A 20328-nucleotide genomic window follows, 5' to 3' on the forward strand; every position below is an offset into this window, starting at 1 on the left:
TTAAAGGTGGCTTAAATAATAAGGTATTTATTATCATAAGGTATTTATCATCACACAAACCAGAGCAACATGAGGCAAATAATTATCTAGGTTGGGTGACTTGGAGGCTGGAAAAATGTTACAAGTATCACATGAGAGTGAAACCAACAATGTCCATGAAGAAAGTAAACCTTTTCTGTTTCCAGAACCTCAGATCCTCTTGGCTAAAGATGGGTCATACCCACACCTTTGCCAGTCAGAGGGGAGCAAATGAAGACCCCCATTTAATTCAGGTTTCCATTTACTTATTTATGGCCACATGGCTTGTGGGATTTTATTTCCTCAACAAGCAACTGAACCCGGGCCCTCAGAAGGAGCACAGGCCACTGGACCACCAGGGAATTCCGGAACTCATGTTTCTTATAACTCCCTCCAGGGACTAGAGAGAGAATACAAAGCTCTGCCTCCCCTGAGGATATTAGGGTAACTAAGCTGGTAGAGTTGAGATGTTTTCAGCCACAGGCATGGATACTAAAAAATTCGGCAAGGAACCTGAGCAGGTCTGAAAGTGCAACACAGCTTCTGAAAGCTTCCCCCGTACATGGCATTCATAAACTATCTCTCAACTGCCAGTGTCTAGATATACATGGTTCAACACATGATTTGTTATCTCCCTCTCTACAGGAAGTCAGAGCTCTTCCCCGTGAGTCCTGCTGTGTTAAAAGCACTCCTAAAGCCTCCGGCAGCATGAACTTTCTGGTGCCTAATGAGGTGGGAGCTTAAGCTATATGACTTCCCACACTCATTGCATTCATATGGCCTTTCTCCAGTGTGAACTTTTTGGTGCCTAACAAGGTGGGAGGTTCTGATGAAATCTTTCCCACATTTGCTGCACACAAAAGGCCTTTCACCTGTGTGAACTCTCTGGTGTGCAATAAAGTCAGAGCTTCGACTAAAGAATTTTCCACATTCAATGCACTCAAAAGGCCTTGCCTCAGTATGAATTCTCTGGTGTTTAATGAGGGTGTATTTGTGGCCAAAGGATTTTCCACAGTCGCTGCAAACATAAGGATTTTCTCCAGTATGGATACTCTCATGCTGAACAAGCGTGGATTTGTGCCTGAAGACTTTCCCACAATCGTTGCACTTGTAAGGCCTTGCTCCATTGTGAACTCTCTGGTGTACAATCAGGTTGGAGTGATGGCTAAAGTATTTGCCACACTCACCACATTTATAAGGCATCTCTCCGGTATGAACTCTTTTGTGCTGAGTAAGGTTGTCTTTGCGGCTAAAGGCTTTCCCACATTCGCTGCACTCGTAAGGCTTTTCTCCTGTATGGATCCTCTGGTGTTGGACAAGTGTGGCTTTGCGGCTGAAAGCTTTCCCACATTCGCTGCACTCATAAGGCTTTTCTCCAGTGTGGATTCTCTGGTGCTGAACAAGCGTGTCCTTGCGGCTGAAAGCCTTCCCACATTCGATGCACTTGTAACGCATCTGTCCAATGTGCAAGGCCTGGCCACTCTCAGGACTCCATGCCTTCCTCTTGCTATGGGTGGCCTTTTGCTGGTGACTGCCCAAACTGACCTGGAAGTCCTTCTGCTCCTCCTTACATGCAAAGGGCTTCTCTGACAGTGGAGGTTCTTCACGAGCTCTACAGTTAGTTACAAATGAGGTCTTGCCTTTGTCACCTCTTAGGAATTTCTCTACATCGTACAGCTTCTGATGCTGGTCAAAGTTTGCACTGAACCAGAACTGCCTCCCACACGCCCCACATGGGTAAGGTTTCAGTCCATGGCGTGTTTCTTTGTGTTCATCCAGGTGCAAAATACCTTTCAAGATTGGGCCACATAAGTTACAAGGATAAGCCATCTGAGTCAGTGAATCTGCCTTGGAAGTATGAATGTGTGACACTGCTACAAAAACACTCTGCTCAGAAGGTGCCTCTTCCTTGCCCACTCCACGCCAACAACCTGAAAGCAAAAAAACGTCACTGAACAGCATGTTGACTTCAGTGGGAGTGGGCACCCTCATCACAAATGTGTGCCCAGCATAGCCACGACAATAGATTTAGGGTCAGGTTAAAGAAAGCTGCTGTGCAGTACTGGACTTTATGGGTCACAGGATGGGGAAAACCTCACAACAGCAAAGACACAGGGATGGGGTGTGCCTCAGGGAGATAAGGCAGGCAGGATCTTCAACTCACAACACGCAAATGACTTTCAGAAGGGCCTTGGCATGACTGAGAGGGGACCACTGTCCAGAAATATATGTCCGGGCCCAGAAAACCTGACTTAAAATAAGTTAAGTAATTCATATTCAAAAACTATATTAAGGACGTGCTTATGTCTCAAGACATATGAACACTGTCCAAAAGAGAAAAGTACCACAGAGGGGGCAGTAGAGAACACTGGTGAGTGGAGTGGGCAGCCCTGGGCCACAGATCAGAATAAAAATGACAAGTGTCCAGAATGGGGAGGAAAAGAGAAATAAGGTACAGCCTGTAGCCTGGGCACCTATCAGTAGTGGGCACAGGACAGGTTTCTAGTGTTATTTGAACCCACCCTTGAAGTTACATTCTTTCCAGGTTCCCACTCACCAGGACCTGTCCAAGCTCCCTCTGCTGTGGCTTGAGTCATGACCTCTCAGAGTGGAGTCGCGACCTCTCAGAGTGGAGTCGCGCGACCTCTCAGAGTTCTACAGAGGATCCAGAACACACAAGTCACAGAGGAACGGCAGGGCAAGTGAGCAGGAAAGCATTGGCCAGGGGAGTCCGCCCATGGGTGAGCAAAAGAAAACTAACTATAACAAATGAATGTCTTAAAGTAACAGCCCAGTGGGCCCCACGAGCAGTGACTGTGACTGTACTTCATGACAGAGGTATGCCCAAAGGAATGACAATTAAAGGAAGCGAACGTAATCTAAAGTATATGAACATGAAAGCCACTCAGTCACGTCCAACTCTTTGCAACCCCATGGACTATACAATCCACGGAATTCTCCAGGCCCGAACAGTGAAATGGATAGCTGTTCCCTTCTCCAGGGGACCTTCCTCACCCAGGAATCAAACCCAGGATTCCCATACTGCAGGTGGATTCTTTACTAGCCGAGCCACCAGGGGAGCACAGAGGTGCCCTAAATGAAGACACAGCCATCCAGCCAGGAAGAGGCCAGGCAGGGTAGTATCCACTAGGTTGACCACAAGACCCTTGACCTTCCCGGCAATTCTGGGGCAACAGAAGCTGGGACTCAATAGGGAATTCCCTGGTGGTCAAGTGGTTAGAAGCCCAGAGTTTCAGTGCTGGAGGGTGCAGGTTAGCACAGAGAGTGGAGAAGGCAGTATACACGGTTGAGCCCTGGCACCCACAGGATCTATGCGAGGGCGTGCCCCTGGTCCACTTACAGGAAGGAAATCACAACTTCTAGGGGAAAAGGGGGAAGGGGAGAACATGCAGAACTAGGTGATGCAGGGCCTTACCCAGGAAAACTGTAAGAGCGAAGCATAGAAGGCACTGCACTGCGATATGAATGTGTCAGAGCCTTATCAAGAAGTCCCCATTGCTCCCAGGAAAAATACACAGATCCTCCAAGCTCACGTGTTCCTGCATGAGTGGACAACTGAGCAAAAGGGCAGCCTCTCTCCCCAGGTTTCCTGGCCTATCTGCCACACATTCACGTTTTTCCCAGGCTCCCCAACTCACAAGAAGACAGCAGGCCCTCATGTGACTGACACCTCCTCTCTCATTTCCCATCAACCACCTTGTCCATCCTAGAGCAAGTAAGCGGACAGACACGGTATAGTCTGGGCCTGGCAAGAAGGGACCAACCCTTTACTGCCAGCTAGTTCCCATGGGATCCAAAGATGATGCCCCTCATACACAAATTTGAGCTTCGCATTCCTTCTAGAGCCCTCAGTACCAAAGCCCCCAGGCGGTGACTTCAGATTGCACCTCAAAGGGCATGTCACTCTTTAGACCACACTTCCCTTGTTACCTAAGAAGGCTTACAACACAAGTACCTCCCAGACATAAACCTGCACACAGCATCCAGAGAATGCTTGGTCACTGAGTCCAGGATCACCTCCGGCCCCCACTGCCATAGGTATATCCAAACACAGCTTTTAAATTCTTCCTTCCTTGATTCACCTTCAGCAGTTCAGAACCATATGCAGACTATCAGATAAAGCCAGCCCTTTCCCACCTTGCTATAGCATGTTTGGGATACTATACCCTCATCAGTCACAGTGTTCACACTTACCACTAAGTTCTCATTCAAAGCCCACACCCACTGGCCTTCCACTCGAAGTACAGTGGTTCTGTCAGCTAACCCAATTTAACCCTGAACTAACCAATCAGCTTGACTGAAACCTGCCAGTGCCCACAAAGGTCACCACAAAGCCTGAGGAGCACAGGGACGGGGGAATAAGCACTGACTTTGGTCTCACTTTCGCCTCGTCTCCTTTACTGCTTTACCCCAGCATTTATCTCATGTCTACTTTCTCCCTAGAAGACGTCAACCGCACATCCTATTTTCCTTACTCACCATGGACACTAACCTCCCTTTTCTTGCCTTGAAGGTAACTCTTACTTCCACTCCACTGTCCCCACCTCCTTTCCAGACCCCCATGACATAAAGGTTCTCTCTCTAAACCTGATACACGACTCTACCCTAATAAGTTACTGGCTGTCATCTTGTGAATGTCTCCAACTTGAATCCCACCTCTGAACTCCATACCCATGGGTCCAGCTGTCCACTTGATACCTCAATTCAGAAGTCTCTGGAACATCACAGATTCAACATGATCAAAACCTAACTCCTGATACTACTTCTGAAAGTAACTCTCACCACCAATTTCACAAATTCAGTTGAGGCTTTTTTCTCCCTTACATCTTCTCAGGGAAAAAAAACTGTGGAGTCATCTGTGACTCTTCCCGTTCTTTCTCACACCCTCCACATCAGAAAATCTGGTTGATTCTACTTTAAAAAACAAAACCCACCAGAATCCAAGCACTTGTCTCTCATCTCTGTAGTCACCACTCTGGCCCAGCCATCATCAACAGTCCTCTTTCCTATACCCCCATAGTCTCTTCTTCACTGTACAGCCAGAGATATCCTGTTAAGGACAGAATCGGATCACTCCCTTCTCTGCTCCAAACTTTTCATAGCTCCCATCACTTTCAAAAGAGAAGCCCAGGTCCAAAGGTTCCCAGTCCAGAGCTGAATCCTGTCCCCTGCTCTCTGATCACCAAACATATTGGAGACCTTAAATTCCTGAACACAACCTGTTCAGTCTTAAGTGATGCATCTGCATAGGCTGGTTCCCATGCCTGGGACACTGTTCCACACTTCACCCCACTGCTTGCTGGAAATGGAAACCCTTTCACATAATTCCAGACCAGTTTTCAGAGCACAAGACCTTTGCGGACACAAGGGTCTCCAAACCCAATGGCAGGCAGAAGGGTAGGTTAAAATTCCCAAGACCCCACTATTTGCCATATAGGTCACCAAGAACATGGATGGGTGGGCTAGGCTGACTGAGGACTGGCACACTTTACACTCATTTATGCAGGGATAATAATCACTTCTGTCACTACAGCAACCTGGTAGGAAGAAGGATCTGGAAATGCTAGGTTACCCCAGTGGAGTCTCATGAACTTAACTGTTTGCCTCATCCCTGCTCTGCCCTTTGGTGAGAATGATTTCAGGATGTCTGACTTTCAGGATGTCAGACCTTAGTGCTGCCTCCTACCAGCTATGTGACCATAACCCAAGCTCTCTGTATTCTCATATATAAAGCAGGGATAATGGTGATATCCACCTAATAGGGCTGTTTGTATCAGACGTGTTAGTACACATCAATTTAGTAGACATCAACCTCTGAATTAATTTTTACTGCATATGCTTAACAGTTTTGCAAATATTTTCGGTGCACATGAAGTAATAGGTTCTGAGTTTTTAAAGCCTTTAATTTGTAACTGTCTACTTATGTGTATTTGCCAAGGATACACTAGGTCCTCTCACCAAACCAATCTGCCAGGTATATATCCCTTGTATGTGAGCATGCTGTTGACTCTTCACCTCTTCTCACCTGAGGAGCTGGGGAACTGATGTACCAGTGCCCTGGAGTGGGGTGAGGCTGCTCCACTAGCCTGGCTGACTCCTCCTCTGTGCCACAGAGGGGCATGCTGAGTCCACAGGGTGGCAAATTTATAGCACCTCATACCTTGCTCTCCAACTCAGGTAGGGTCCTAACACCCTATAGCCTTCTCCTTCTGCTGACACCAGCCAGAACCCGTTCATATTCCAGGACTTCTCCTTTCTGGAGGAAATCTCAGGGATGGCCCCCTCTTCTTCCCTGTACTCTAATCTCTCACCTCAGGGACCACATAAAGTAACATCCTTAACATTCTCCCCCTAAATCTCATCTCCAGGCTTTGACCTTTGGGGCCTCATTCCTCAGAGGTCTACAGCGTAGCCTGCTCTGCATAACTCTGGACCAGCATAACCAAATGCCCCTGTGACGCCTCTACTGTGAGACACTATGGATTTACCATGTCCATGTTCTGATCTTCCCCCACGAAAGGTGCTCCCTGTTCCAATCTACCCACTTTGATTCTCTCAGATGTTCAGGAAAAAAAAAACAAAACAAAACTTGGGTAGTTCTTCACACTCTTTTTCACTTAGTCATATTTGACGCAGCAGAAAACTCTTAGTTCTATCTTGAAAATCTCTCCAGAATTTAATGACTTATCCACTCCCAACCCTTCCTGCCACTGTTCTGCAACAGCCCCCACAACATTCCTGGAGTTTACAGTCTCCTTACCGGTGTGCCTGCCTCCATCCTCATCACCTCCACCCCACCCTAGTTTGTCTTCCCCCAAGCTTTGGCATACTTTTAAAAACTTCTGATCAGATCAGATCCCTGCACGGCTGAGAACGTTGTTCTCGTACTGGCCTCACCCTGCCATTCCACGAGACTACTACTCACCCCCCACTCCGCCCTGCTCCCCGAGGATGTGAACACCCACGTTTCCCGAAAGTTCCCGGCTCATTCGCAGTCCCAAGCCTTTGCTCCTGCTAGTCGCTGGGCCGGTAACACTCATCCACGTCCCAGTACAAAAGCCGTCAGAAATGGCGGCTCCATCCACAAACGCTCCGGAGCCTAGACCACAAAGACCTCAATAAACATCACTCATTCAGGGTCCTACGATTCTGAGGTGGGGGTCGCGATGCGTCAAGATCCGGGGAACGCAGCACCCACTTACGCGGGTCCACTGCTGCCGCCGCCATCAGTCAGGACCACAGAGTCCGGAAGGATCTCACGTCGGAACCGCGCACCGCTGTCGGTTGGCGTGGTGGCGGAATCCTCGCGAGAGTTGCCGCCGCCGAGCCTCTTTGTAGCGAGAATAGGGTCTCCTCCCGCGCCTTCTCGCTTTCTGTCACCTCTGAACCGGACCACAGGTCCCGAGTTTCTGCTCGGACAGGTCGACCAAGACCCGAGATGTCCGCCGCGAGAAAGATGCCGGAAGTCCCTCCCAGACGACCTCGCACGTACAGAAACACCGTTTAGCAGTGCCGCCGCTCTGTGGCGCAGAGGCTTCTGGTTAACGTAGTTTCCGCTGAGACAACAGCTGCAGCGACTCGCAGACCCCTTGTGGCCTGGGCTAACGCCTATTGTTATCACAAGGGGCGTTGGGGCGTCGCGGCTCCGAGGGTGGGGCGGGGCTTCACTCTTCAGAAGCCCGCACCCAGCTACCATGTAGTGTACTCTGTAGGGATGGAAGAAACGTTTAGAAATGTCCTCTCAGATATTCCCCAAAGCTCTAAGACCTAAAGGACGCACCAAATGTCACTCTGAGTCCAGTCACACTCCACTCATATTTCCTTTTTTCAAGAACACTTACAGATGGAAGCCTTAAGTGGTTTTTGCGAGTTTCAGCTGTGTTAGGGATAAGAGAGACTTATCACTGAAGGCTCAGATGATGGTTAGAATTGTTTTTTAAATAAAATATCTTTTGAATAAAAAGTATGCCAATACTTTAAATAAAGTAGTCCTTTTTTTCTTTTTTTTCCAGATTATACTGCTATTGCACACAATAGGCTACAGTATAAACATAACTTTTATTTTAGCTGGGAGACCAAAAAATTATGTGACTTTCTTCCACTTCTCCAAATGTGAGAAATCTTTTAACCAAAGCTCCAGCCTCATTCAACACCGAAGAGTTCACACAGGAGCAAGGCCTTATGAGTGCAGGGAATGTGAGAAATCCTTCAGAGAAAGATTCAGACTTACTCTACATCAGAGAATTCACATTGGAGAAAAACCTTATGAATGCAGTTGAATGTGGAAAATCATTTAGCCAAAACTACAACCTCATTCAGTACCATAAACTTCACACTAGATGAAGGCCTCAAGAGTACAGCCAACATGAGAAAGCCTTCAGTTAACAATCTGCTCTGACTGAACACCAAAATCTCAACTCAGGCCTTAAGTTTTGGGAATTCTGCTTATGTGGGAAAAAAAGCTTTCTGCATGACAAAATCTACATGAGGTAATGGCCTTTGACCTTCAAGGAATGTGCTCTCTGTTCAGTGTGAAAACACTAGAGGGCCTCTATGAGGAGACATCTACCATGGGTTCCAGGTATGTGAGGAATCTTCAGGAGCTGTGTTTCATATTTCCCTGCTCAGGACCCTTGCCATAACTAAGTCACTGCCAGGTTTTATGGCGGAAGTCATCTCACCTTTGCCACCAGACAGATCCTCATACCGTGTATCAGTCACCACAGTATCCTCAGAGAAGATAGTTGTCTGTCTACCTACAGAGGCAGCAGTAAAAAGGAAGGGGTAACAGGTGGAGGCAGAAAAGTTGGGTGAAGCCAGGAACTAAAAGTCAGAGTTAAAATGACAAGTTGGCCAAGTATAAAGAATGAGGCAAAAGATATAAACGAGGTGTGGTACCCAGCAATGGCTCCAAAACACTAGTCTAAACAGGTTCCTGGTAAGATGTGAACTCTGATGTCATGTTCTTGCCCCACCTTAGCCCAGGCCTCTGTATTCCATCTTGCCATGGTAGGACTGATATCCATTCTGTGAGACACTCAGGTCTCCCACGCAACCCATGCTGAGCAACTACATGGAACCTAGAAAACTAAAGTCCCGAGGGAAAGGCAAGACAGGTAAATGGCCAGTACCAGCCCGGAGAAACTCATCCTATGACTGATCAGAGAAAAGAAAACTAAATGTTACAAAAGAACCTCAGATGAGGGTATCAGGAAAATAGCTCATTGTGCACCTAAGCAGTGCCCACCTCAGTGAGGGCAATTCTCAGCACAGGCAGGTATGAAAGAACTGTGAGAAGAACGGAGCCAAACCAAGCAATCATGGGTCTGCAAAGTGATCCAGCCATGGAAAGGACAAGCAAGACGGGATCCATTCAGCTTCCTACTAGGCTTCAGGGCAGCAGGTATTGACGCTCCAAGGAGAGAAAAGGGTAGCGCAAACACCTCAGCCCTGGCAACAACAGTATCTACCCAAGGAATTAGGAACAAAAGTAATCCCCATGGTTTGAATGCAGGAAGGACAGAGCAGCCCCTAAAGAAAAGCAGAAAGGCAAAGTCTAGCCCAGGTCACAGGGGTGATTGTGCAGGCCTTACCCAGTGAAGATATAAGTGCAAAGACCTGCAGCATCATGTCATGGTACTGGCATCTCTGAGCCTCATTAAGGAGGCTCCATTCCTCCCAGGAAAAGTACACAGCCATGTCCTCCAGAGTCACATTGCCCTGTCATGATGGGGACAGATGGAACCGCTGGTCCTCTCTCCTGAGGATCCACAATCTATCCTGCACACATCTACCCCACACCCAGGTTTCTCTCGGGCTCTCCACTTCAGATGAGATACCAAAACCTGAGGCCACCGGTACTGCTCTCCACTCAAGGTTCCACTCATCACTGTGTCCAGCCCTCAACAACTACACACAGGGAGGCAAAGAGATGCCATCGGAGAGATGCTCAGGGACAGAATTGCAGGACTCAATCCCTTCCTGCCAGGGCTTCCCTGGTGGCTCGGCCGGCAAAGAATCCCCCTACAATGAGGTTTGATCCCTGGGTCGGGAAGATCCCCTAGAGAGGGAAAAGGTAACCCTCTCCAGCATTCTTGCCTGGAAAATCCCATGGACAGAGGAGCCTGGCAGGCTACAGGCCATGGGGTTACAAAGAGTCAGACATGACTGAGCAACTAAACATCCCTTCCTGCCAGGCAATTCCCATGGGATCTTCCATATCACGCCTCACAATAAAATGTGGAGTTACCCATTACCCTTATATATCCTATATCAGGGCCCAAGAGCCATCAATTCGTGCTTCCTACCTCCACGTGTACCTCTCTCACATCTCCAGACCCCACAGCTGCACCCCTGCAGCCACTACCAATTCCTTGTCCCACACCATAGTCATCTCCTTGGACTCATCCCAGAGAACAGGGCAAAACCAAACAGTATCCAGTCCTACCCATGACCTCTCATGGATCCCAACACCATTTGAAAACCTCTTACCTGTCTCTAATTCTCGCTTTAACATTAGTCATACTGAATCATAAGTGAATTTTAGATACCTATAACTCTCTACCAGGCTTAGCAGGTGGCTCAGTGGTAAATAATCCACCTGTCAAGCACGAGACACAGGTTCAATCCCTCGTTGAAGAGATCTTGGAGTAGAAAATAGCCAACTTCCCCAGTACACCTGCCTAGAAAATTCCATGGACAGAGGAGCCTGGAGGGCTACAGTTTGTGGGGTTGCAAAGAGTCAGAAGCAGTTGAGTTCACACACACATGCTGAACCGCACCCCAGATTCCCAGACTTCTCTGTCCAGTTGCCCACCTGATGCCACCACTCATTTGTTCTCTGAAAAAAAAAAGATCTCAGATGGAAACCCAGCCAAAAACAAAAACTTCTGATATCTCCATAGAAAATCACTCTTACTACTGAACATCTCATCTCAAAGTTAATGAAGCTTCCAGGCTTTCAGTCGCTAAGACCAAAGCTTTGCCATCAACCCTTACTCTTAGCTTTCTCTCTCTCACCCTCAAAATGAGAAAATCTGGGCAGCCCATCTTAAATAATGAGCCCAGAATCCAACCACTTCTTCCACCTCCACAGCCACTACTCTGGTCCGTGACCATGCATCAGGACTTCTGCAGTAGCCTCCTCCCTGGTCCGCCTTCCTCCTCCCAAAGTCTGTTTTCCACTCTGTAACCAGATGAAGCCTGGAAGTAAGGTTATCTCCCTCCTCTGTTCCAAATCTGCATTACTTCCACAGCAGATGCTCAACTTCACAGGCAACCACATACAAGAATGACTCCTCTCCCCCTACACTCTGTTCCTAAAAGGAAGATCTGTGCCCTGTGCCCAGCTTGTGGCCACCCAACCAAGCACTTGCACATGCTGGTAGGCGTTCCCGAGATAATCTTCTACACCTTTTCTCATTGGTGGCAGAAAGAACAATTCCTCCAGAAAATCCTTTGCCCTGGACTCAGAATGAGTCTAGATGATTTCTCCCAGGTCCCCAGACCCAAGGGCTGGGGAAATGGTAGGCGAAGAGTCCTAGGACACCACAATCTCAGGTTCTATGAATGAGATCCAAACCAGTGAGGGCCTGGGACACCCTTGACTTCTCTGTGTAGGTTCCATTAAGTGATTCTTCAGCCATGGGGATCTGTGAGTAGATAACCTGGGGTTAAAAGACTGAACTCTCTGCTTCAGTCAGCAGAGCTGCCTCTTTGCAGCTATGCTGGACAAGGACTCACCCTCCCTGCACCTCACTGCCAGCATCACTCCCATTTCAGTCTGTTCTCTGAGTAGCTCTTGGAAAACGTTCAAAATCCTAAGTCAGACTGTGTCTTTCTTCTCTTTACAACTCTCCATGGCTCAGTGGGTTCTCAGAAGTGAAAGTTAAATTGTTAACTGCTCAGTCCTGTACGACTCTTTGTGACCCCACAGACTGTAGCCTGCCAGACCCCCCCATCCATGGAATTCTCCAGGCAAGAATACCAGAGTGGGTTGCCATTCCCTTCTCTGATGAATTTTTCCCACCCAGGGATTGAACTCAGGTCTCCCACATTGCAGGCGGATTCTTTACTGTCTGAGCCCACAAAACTCTCAGCTTGACAGTCTAGGTGAGACACCACCTCACACTCTCTGCTCTATGCAGATACAAGACAGATTCCAGTTTTTTCTAACACTGCCGCCACAGTCCAACCTCCAAGCCTCTGCACCTGTGGGTCCCTTTCCCACTCGTCATCACACAGTCCATCAGACACAGCCCATCAGTCCTTCCCATGCCTCATAGACAGTCCGTTAGTCCACATACGACCACCTCACCGTCCTGGACCCCACTTTCTGGGCTGCGGGCACATGAGCAGGTGCCTCGGACTAAAAAGGAACTAAAGAGCCTCTTGATGAAAGTGAAAGAGGAGAGTGAAAAAGCTGGCTTAAAACTCAACACTCAAAAAACTAAGATCATGGCATCCAGTCCCATTACTTCATGGCATATAGATGGGGAAACAATGCAAACAGTGAAAGACTTTACTTTCTTGGGCTCCAAAATCACTGCAGGCAGGGACTGCAGGCATAAAATTAAAAGACGCTTGCTCCCTGGAAGAAAAACCTAGACAGCATGTTAAAAAGCAGAGACATTATTTTGCCAACAAAGGTCCATATAGTCAAAGCTATGGTTTTTCCAATAGTCATGTATGGATGTGAGTTGGATCACAAATAAGGCTGAGAGCCGAAGAATGGATGCTTTTGAACTGTGGTGTTGGAGAAGTCTCGAGAGTCCCTTGGACTGCAAAATCAAAGCAGTCAATCCTAAAGGAAATCAACTCTGACTATTCATTGCAAGGACTGTTGCTGAAGCTGAAGTGCCAATACTTTGGCCACCTGATGTGAAAAGCCTACTCATTGGAAAAGACCCTGATGCTGGGAAAGATAGAAGGCAGGAGGAGAAGGGGACAACAGAGGATGAGATGGTTGGATGGCATCACTGACTTGATGGACATAAGGTTGAGCAAGATCCGGGAGATGGTGAAGGACAGGGAAGCCTGGCAGTGCAGTCCATGGGGTCACAAAGATTTGGACATGACTGAGTGACTGTACAACAAGAAAACACTAGAAATAACTCAAATATCCATAAACAGATGAATGGATGAACAGTCAATTATACATGGAAGAGAAAAGTACTGAGAAATAACAATGTTCTTGTAAGGAAAATTTAATGAATTAATGAACAATTAATTCATTAAATGAACATTTAATGAACAATTAATGAATCACAAAGTAACTATATAGCATCAATGAAATCAGAAAAAGATGTAAACATTTCATGATCAATCATAAAATTCTAAAAATACAATCGATTGTAATGTAATGTACATAAATGGTTATCTGTACAGCCAGGGCGAGTCAGGAGACTATAAACAGCATGAGGAAAATATGCAGGTTGATAGGTACACTCATTATCATAATGGTTTCACAAGTGTATACAGGTAAAAACCTCTCAAACTGTACAGTTTGAATATTCACAAGTTATTCCATACCTTCACAGTGGTTAAAAAACGGATTCCATAATAAAAATCCAAATAAAAATCTAAACGCCCTATTCTTCAGAAAATGACTCCACTATCTCGATTCTCAAGACTTGAGGTAGCGTCTCTTCTCAGTGGCAGGAAATATTGGCAAACAATGAAGGCCATCTCCCACTGAGTCAAGAGGACTGCTGACTGGATCACAAAATCACATGTCTGGACACAGTATCTCTCCACACTGCTTCTGTTGCCTGTATAGCAATGGCCTTGAGATGAACAGCTCAGAAAGGCTAGAAGAATCCCAACTCCTTATTTTGCCTGCCAATGACTTCGCAACATAAACATACCTGGAGGTCCTGAGATCTCCGGACAAACTCATCCTGCAGTCACTCAGTAGAACATCTGTGGCTGTATCTCGGAAGAGGTACCTTCTTCCACACAGACTGCTGCAGTCCCCTCCCCTCTCTACTAACCAATGTTTTCATACCAACTGTGGTCTCCCCTGCCCCTGCAGTCTTACAACCATGGACACTAGCCTACAGAATTCTGGGTATCAGGGTACATGGCTCCTTTGGAGAACTGGGGTTAAGATTCCCCTCAGCAGAGCTTGACATTGTGCATTATCTCCTTTAAGCAAGGAAAAACAAATTCATGTTGTCTCCAGTAATAGAATCCACAGACCTCTGGCATCCAGGCAGAAAAGTATAATACAAAGTAGTCTTTCCTAGGAGACCTTGGCAGCAATGCAAACTACTACAAAACAAGAGTGCCATATTCGGCCATCTCAGGCACCTGAAGTTTCGATCTCCACTACAAAAGTAATTTACCCCTCAGGTTGACAGTCCTATTGTGCTTTCAAACTATTCCACACAGTGAAGAGCATTTCCAAGACTAAGGTGCTTAAACAATAAGGCCTTTATTATTATACAAATCAGAGTAACATGCAATAGGCAATTTCTGGTTTGGTGACTTGAAAGCCGGAAAACTCCATCACAAGCACTACCTGAGACCAACTGTGTTCCTATAAAAGTTAGTTCACTGCAAGGACTCAGATAGCAGTCTTTGAGCCAACATAGGGTCAGGTCCAGGCCCTAACTTGTCATAAAAAAGGGAATGAAGACTTCTTAAGGGCTGACGATACTCATAATTTCCTCCAACACAGAGGAGAGTACAGAGGCCAGTTGCTCTGAACACACCAGGGTGGTGACTGATGCCAACCATCAGGACATGCCAGATGCTAGAGGTGAGATGGTTTCTGGCAAAGAAACTGGCAGTGAACCTGGCAGGTTACACGTACTTCCCACACAACCGTGAAATTTACAGTGAATCAATCTCCAGTCTGTGGACATCCCAACATGAGATTTAACTTAAGTGGATGGTTCCTCACAGACGCTTACCTCCACCACAACTATACTAAGGAAGGAAAAAACATACATTCAATGTGTATACAAGGCCTTTTCCCACTGTGAATTCTCTGGTGTTGACTGATATTAGATTTGCAGCTAAAGGACTTCCTGCATTCACTGCACATGAGCTCGCCTGTGTCAAAGGAGACTATAGTGCTGAGTAAAAGATTTCCCACATTCATTGCACTTAAAAGGCCTTGCTACAGTGTGCACTGTTCGGTGTTGAATGAGGACAGATTTCTGACTAAAGGATTTCCCACATCCACTGCACTCATAAGGCTTTCCTCCAGTGTGAACTCTTTGGTGTTGAACAAGGAGAGATTTCTCACTAAAAGATTTTCCACATTCAAGGCATCCATAAAGTCTAACTCCAGTGTGAACTCTCCAATGTCGAATGAGATGGGTTTTACTGATAAATGATTTCCCACATTCACCACACTCATAAGGCCTTGCTCCAGTGTGAGCTCTTTTGTGTCAGAGGAGGCCAGAACTTTGGTTAAATATCTTCCCACATTCACTGCATTTATAAGGCCTTTCATTAGTGTGAACTCTCTGGTGTTCAATGAGAATGGATTTCTGGATAAAAGATTTCCCACCCACTGCACTCATAAGACCTTTCTCCAGTGTGAACTTTCGGTGTTGAATGAGATTGGATTTCTGGCCAAATGATCTCCCACAGTCACTGCACTCATAAGGCTTTGCTCCAGTGTGAACTCTCCAGTGTCGAATGAGGTGGGTTTTATGGCTAAAGAATTTTCCACGTTCACTACACTCATTAGGCCTCTCTCCAATGTGAATTTGCTGGTGCTGAACAAACCTGTATCTGCATTTGTCACACACATCAAGACCCTCTCCAGTGCAAACTCTCTGGTGGTGAAGTGTATGAGTGTTGCCAAAAACTTTCTTGCATTCAATCCACTTCTGATAACTTTCTCCATTGTTGAAGGCCTCCTCACACTCAATGCTGCTGGGTGGCTTCTCACTGTTGAGAGAGGTGTGGTGCTGAGGAAGGCCCAAGGTAGCTAGGAAGTCCTTTCCACTCTCCTCACTAGGGAAAGGCTTCCCTGACACATGGAAAATGCAACTCGTCACAATCGAGGCCCTGTTCATGTCCATTTTAAAGACTTTCTCTCCACTGCCATGCTCTTGGTACTGGTGAAGGTTTGGGTTCAACCAGAAGCCTCTGGACCACCCACCAAAGTATGGTGTCTGCCCAGGATATGCTGCTTGGAGCTCAGTCAGCTGCAAAATATCTTTCAAGACTGGGACACATTTCTCACATAGATGAATCTTCTGGGTCGATGGACCTGACTGAGAAATCCTGACCTGTGACTCTCCTACAGAAAGGCTATGCTCAGAAGGTATCACTTCATCCTCCTCCGTTTCACACCAACAATCTAAAAGCAGAGAAACACTAATAATGTGCATGTGAGCTTTAGTGGGATATGGAAGTCCCACAGAAAGGCATGTCACACACATACATTCAGGCCAGAGAAAGAAGCCATGTAAATGTTCTCAGGATGAGGCACTGATTTGAAGGGAGGGCTGCTCTGCAGGGACATGCCTCTAAAGATCACAGAAGGGAGACTTTCCAGAACAAAGGGCATAAATATGAATGCCACATGAGGAGGAGAGGCAAGATCAATGACTCACTCCTCTGCCAACAACCTTCAGCAAGATCTTGTCAGCTGACAACATGTCCATACTACGCAGAAGGATGGCAGTGTCCAGGCCCATGGAAATACAACTGGAACTGAGCAGCTGGGTCCAAGGACTATTTAAGAATATGCACACACCTCACTTTACAGACATACCTCATTGTCATGGCACTTTGCCCTATTGCCCTTTGTAGATACCACATTTTTTACCAATTGAAGGTCTGTAGCGATGCTAAGTCCAGCAAGTCTATGGGTGCCAATTTCCCTATACCATTTGCTCACTTTGTGTCTCTGTGTCACATTCTGGTAATTCTCACAATCTTCAAACTATTTCAATATTATTATAGCTGTTATGGTGCTCTGGGAATCAATGATCTTTGATGTGACAACTATGAGTCACTGAAGGCTCAAATAATGGTTAGGATTTTTTGGCAAAAAAGTACTTTTTAATTAAGGTAGGTATATTGTTTTTTAGACATAATTTTATTGCACACAATATACTAAAGGATGGTATAATAACTTCTATATGTACTGGGAAACAAAAAACTTGTGTGATTCACTTTATTGCAATGATCTGGAAATGAATCCACAATATCTCTGAGGTATGTCTATTAAGTGTAAGTCACTGTGGGAGAACTACAGAGGGTGCAGGGGAGACGAAAGTGACGCATGCAGATCAGAAAGGTGGGGACAGTCAGAAACTGAAATGACAAACCAAGAAAGTGTCAAGTATGCAGAAAAAAGTGTTGAGATGATCTGTGTCCAGTGTCATTCGCAACAAAACACTGGTGGTCACACAGTAAGTTCCTAGTATGATTTTTTTTTTTTTTGAGGATTTAATCCTGTACTTTCTTTGTAATTTACATTTCTGAATAGGCAATACATTTAAAGTTCTGTAACAAAGCAAACAAAACAGTCATGCTGTGAAAAGTCTCCCTCCCCTTTGCCTCCATCCATTTAGTTTCTACCTCCCTAAATGGGTACTACTCTAAATATTTCTCACGTTGCCTCCGTGTGGCTCTGGAAGGCACCACGAAAAACACACACTCACACGTATATATATTTATCAGTTCAGTCCAGTCACTCAGCTCTGTCCTACTCTTTGTGACTCCATTGACTGCAGCACGTTAGGCTCCCCTGTCCATCACCTGTCAATCACCAACTCTCAGAACTTGCTCAAACTCATGTCCATCAAGTCGGTGATGCCATTCAACCATCTCATCCTGTCGTCCTCTTCTTCTGCCTTCAATCTTTCCCAGCATCAGTGTCTTTTCCAATGAGCCAGTTCTTTGCATTAGGTGGCCAAAGTATTGGAGTTTCAGCTTTAGCATCAGTCCTTCCGATGAGTATTCAGGACTGATTTCCTTTAGGACGGACTGGTTTGATCTCCTTGCAGTCCAGGGAACTCTCAAGAGTCTTCTCCAGCACCACAGTTCAAAAGCATCAATTCTTCAGCACTCAGCTTTCTTTATAGTCCAACTCTCACATCCACATGTGACTACTGGAAAAACCATAGCTTTGACTAGACAGACCTTTGTTGGCAAAGTAATGTCTCTGCTTTTAAATATGCCCTCTAGGTTGGTCCCTAGTATGATTTAAACACAACCTCCTTTTCATCCCCTCACCTCCTTTGACATTCACTAGAGCCGGGCCTTCTTTGAGACCATCTTGCCCTGTTCATACTGTAAAGAAATCAGGGCTCCCCCCATATCCCCCCCGCCCCCAGTTACATTTCTGAAACTACATGAGACCTGAATGAAACATGTCCTTAGGGAAAGACAGGAAATGTCAGCGCTGGTCCAGAGGAACTCAGGAAATAAGAGACCATAGGAGAGGAAAGAATATTACAACGAAACCTCAAGACAGGGTCTTTCAAGAAAAACCTCTATATAGATAGTGACCATGACAAGGTCTAGAATTCCTGATATAGGCAGTTACAAGGAAGTCTTAAAATTAAAAGTTCTCATCACAAGGGGAAAAAAAAAAATGCAACTCTGTATGGTGATGGATATTAACCAGACTTTGTGAGCATTCTGCAGTATATACAAACATCAAATCTTTATGTCAAACACCTGAAACTAATATGTCCTATGTCAGTTATATCTTAATTTAAAAAAAAAAAAAAAAAGGAAAAGAGAAGAATCTGGGTCACAGGGTGTCATAGACATGGACAGTCATCCAACCAAGGAGAGGGCAGGAAATGTGAGCTCTATTAGGCTGACTGCCAGACTGACTCCCAGAGCCTTCCCTGCATGCCTTGGGGTAGCAGACGTTGGGGCTGCTTCAGGAGCACAGTGCTTGGGGCAATGCACACAGCTCAGCACTGGCACCAACAGCACATATGCCAGGAAGGGGGGAAGGTAGCAGAGACCACGGTCCAGCTGTGGAATGGACAGAGCTGTCTCCTGGAGAGAGGGAAAGATGGGAAAACACAGAGGTCAGTTGAGGACACTGGGAGGAATATGAAGGCCTTACCCAGGGACGTTGTGAGTGCAAAGTTCTCCAGCATCACATCACAATACAGGAACCTCTGTGTCTCATTAAGGAGCCTCCACTCCTCCTGGGAGAAGTAAATGGCCACATCTTCAAAGGTCACACAGGCCTGCCATGATAGGGACAATTCGTTCCATGATCAGCTTCTTCCATAGGACCCCAAGTTCATCCACCCACAGTCCAACCCTGCTCACCCGCCTCCCCATTTCCCCATCTCAGAGGAGATACCAGGCCTGGTGACTCTGACGCGCACATTCTTCTCGTGGTCCGTTTGATTACTTTATCCACCCACAGCAACAGCAGGTGGGCAGACAGAGGACCCCAAGCTCTGGGCCTGGCATGCAGGGACTTCTCAGCTTCCAGAAATGAAAGCATTTTAACTCCAAACTTCCCACCGACAGGTGGGCTCCCTCCACCTGTCACCCTCTCCCGGGAGCCATCAGTCAGTCACAAGATCCCACCCACAGCCACCTCCCCGTCCCGGACCCCGGCGCCTGGGCTGCCGGCACGTGAGCACTCGGGGCTTTAGTGTCTGGTGGGATGAGGGCGGTGCGGGCGCTGAGGACCAGCTTTACCTGAGGCGGCTCCCTCAGCGCTGCCTCCGCCATCGGACTCAGTGGGAGGAGCGGGGCCAGGAGCTGCTGGAGAGGCGGCGGGACGCGGGAAGAGCGGTTTCGCTCCTGGGCCTGGGGCGGCAAGAGTCTCCCTTCGGACCCTCTCGATCGGCACTCGCCGCTCCGGAACCCGAGACCGGGCGATGGCACCCAAGGGCCGACAAAACGACCGCCACCGGGAGGATGCCGGAAGTCCCGGCCCAACGCGATGCTCACACAGGAAGTGCACTTCTCCTGAGTTCTGATCGGCTTAACGCCGAAGGCGATCGGGGCAGGATCCTCTGGGAAATGTAGTTCTCCGGAGTCCTGCTGGGAAAAAGACTTCTGAAAGGACACATATATCTGGAAGGCTGTGATCCATGGCCGTTTTTGCTGGATATAAATAAGCCCAGCCTCTGGAACCAGAGGGAGCATACAGCTCTTCTTAAAAATGTGTGCTCGAAATGAATTCTAAATATCTAGGTAAAAGATGTGCTCATGTGTACAGAGCAAAGAACAACAATGCAACACCTGATGGAAAACAGAACAAAACCAGAGTAATCTGGGGGAAATATCTCGTGTTCACAGAGACAGTGGCATGATTTGTTCCAAATTCCTAAG

General features: G+C 46.9%; 1 protein-coding gene and 1 pseudogene across 3 annotated transcripts; both read right to left on the reverse strand.

Moving 5' to 3' along the window:
• On the reverse strand, positions 1–20094 carry ZNF134 (zinc finger protein 134). 3 transcript variants are annotated; one of them, XM_020894478.2, is made up of 3 exons: positions 19690–20094; positions 19097–19223; positions 1–1949 (listed from the first exon to the last, which is right to left on the reverse strand). In XM_020894478.2, exons 1-3 carry the CDS (start codon positions 19720–19722, stop codon positions 658–660), a joined length of 1452 nt encoding a protein of 483 aa, XP_020750137.2. In that variant the 5' UTR covers positions 19723–20094; the 3' UTR covers positions 1–657. The 3 variants fall into 3 exon arrangements, with proteins under 3 accessions (XP_020750137.2, XP_020750138.1, XP_070307750.1); XM_020894479.2 differs by lacking the exon at positions 19690–20094 and adding an exon at positions 7242–7745 and having other exon boundaries at positions 19097–19184; XM_070451649.1 differs by lacking the exons at positions 19097–19223; positions 19690–20094 and adding an exon at positions 7005–7235.
• LOC110137811 (zinc finger protein interacting with ribonucleoprotein K-like) lies at positions 15078–19184 on the reverse strand (annotated as a pseudogene).
• Positions 20095–20328: the final 234 nt, after the last annotated feature.

The sequence above is a fragment of the Odocoileus virginianus genome, chromosome 20, assembly GCF_023699985.2.
Source record: "Odocoileus virginianus isolate 20LAN1187 ecotype Illinois chromosome 20, Ovbor_1.2, whole genome shotgun sequence".
Classification (NCBI taxonomy): Eukaryota; Metazoa; Chordata; class Mammalia; order Artiodactyla; family Cervidae; genus Odocoileus; species Odocoileus virginianus.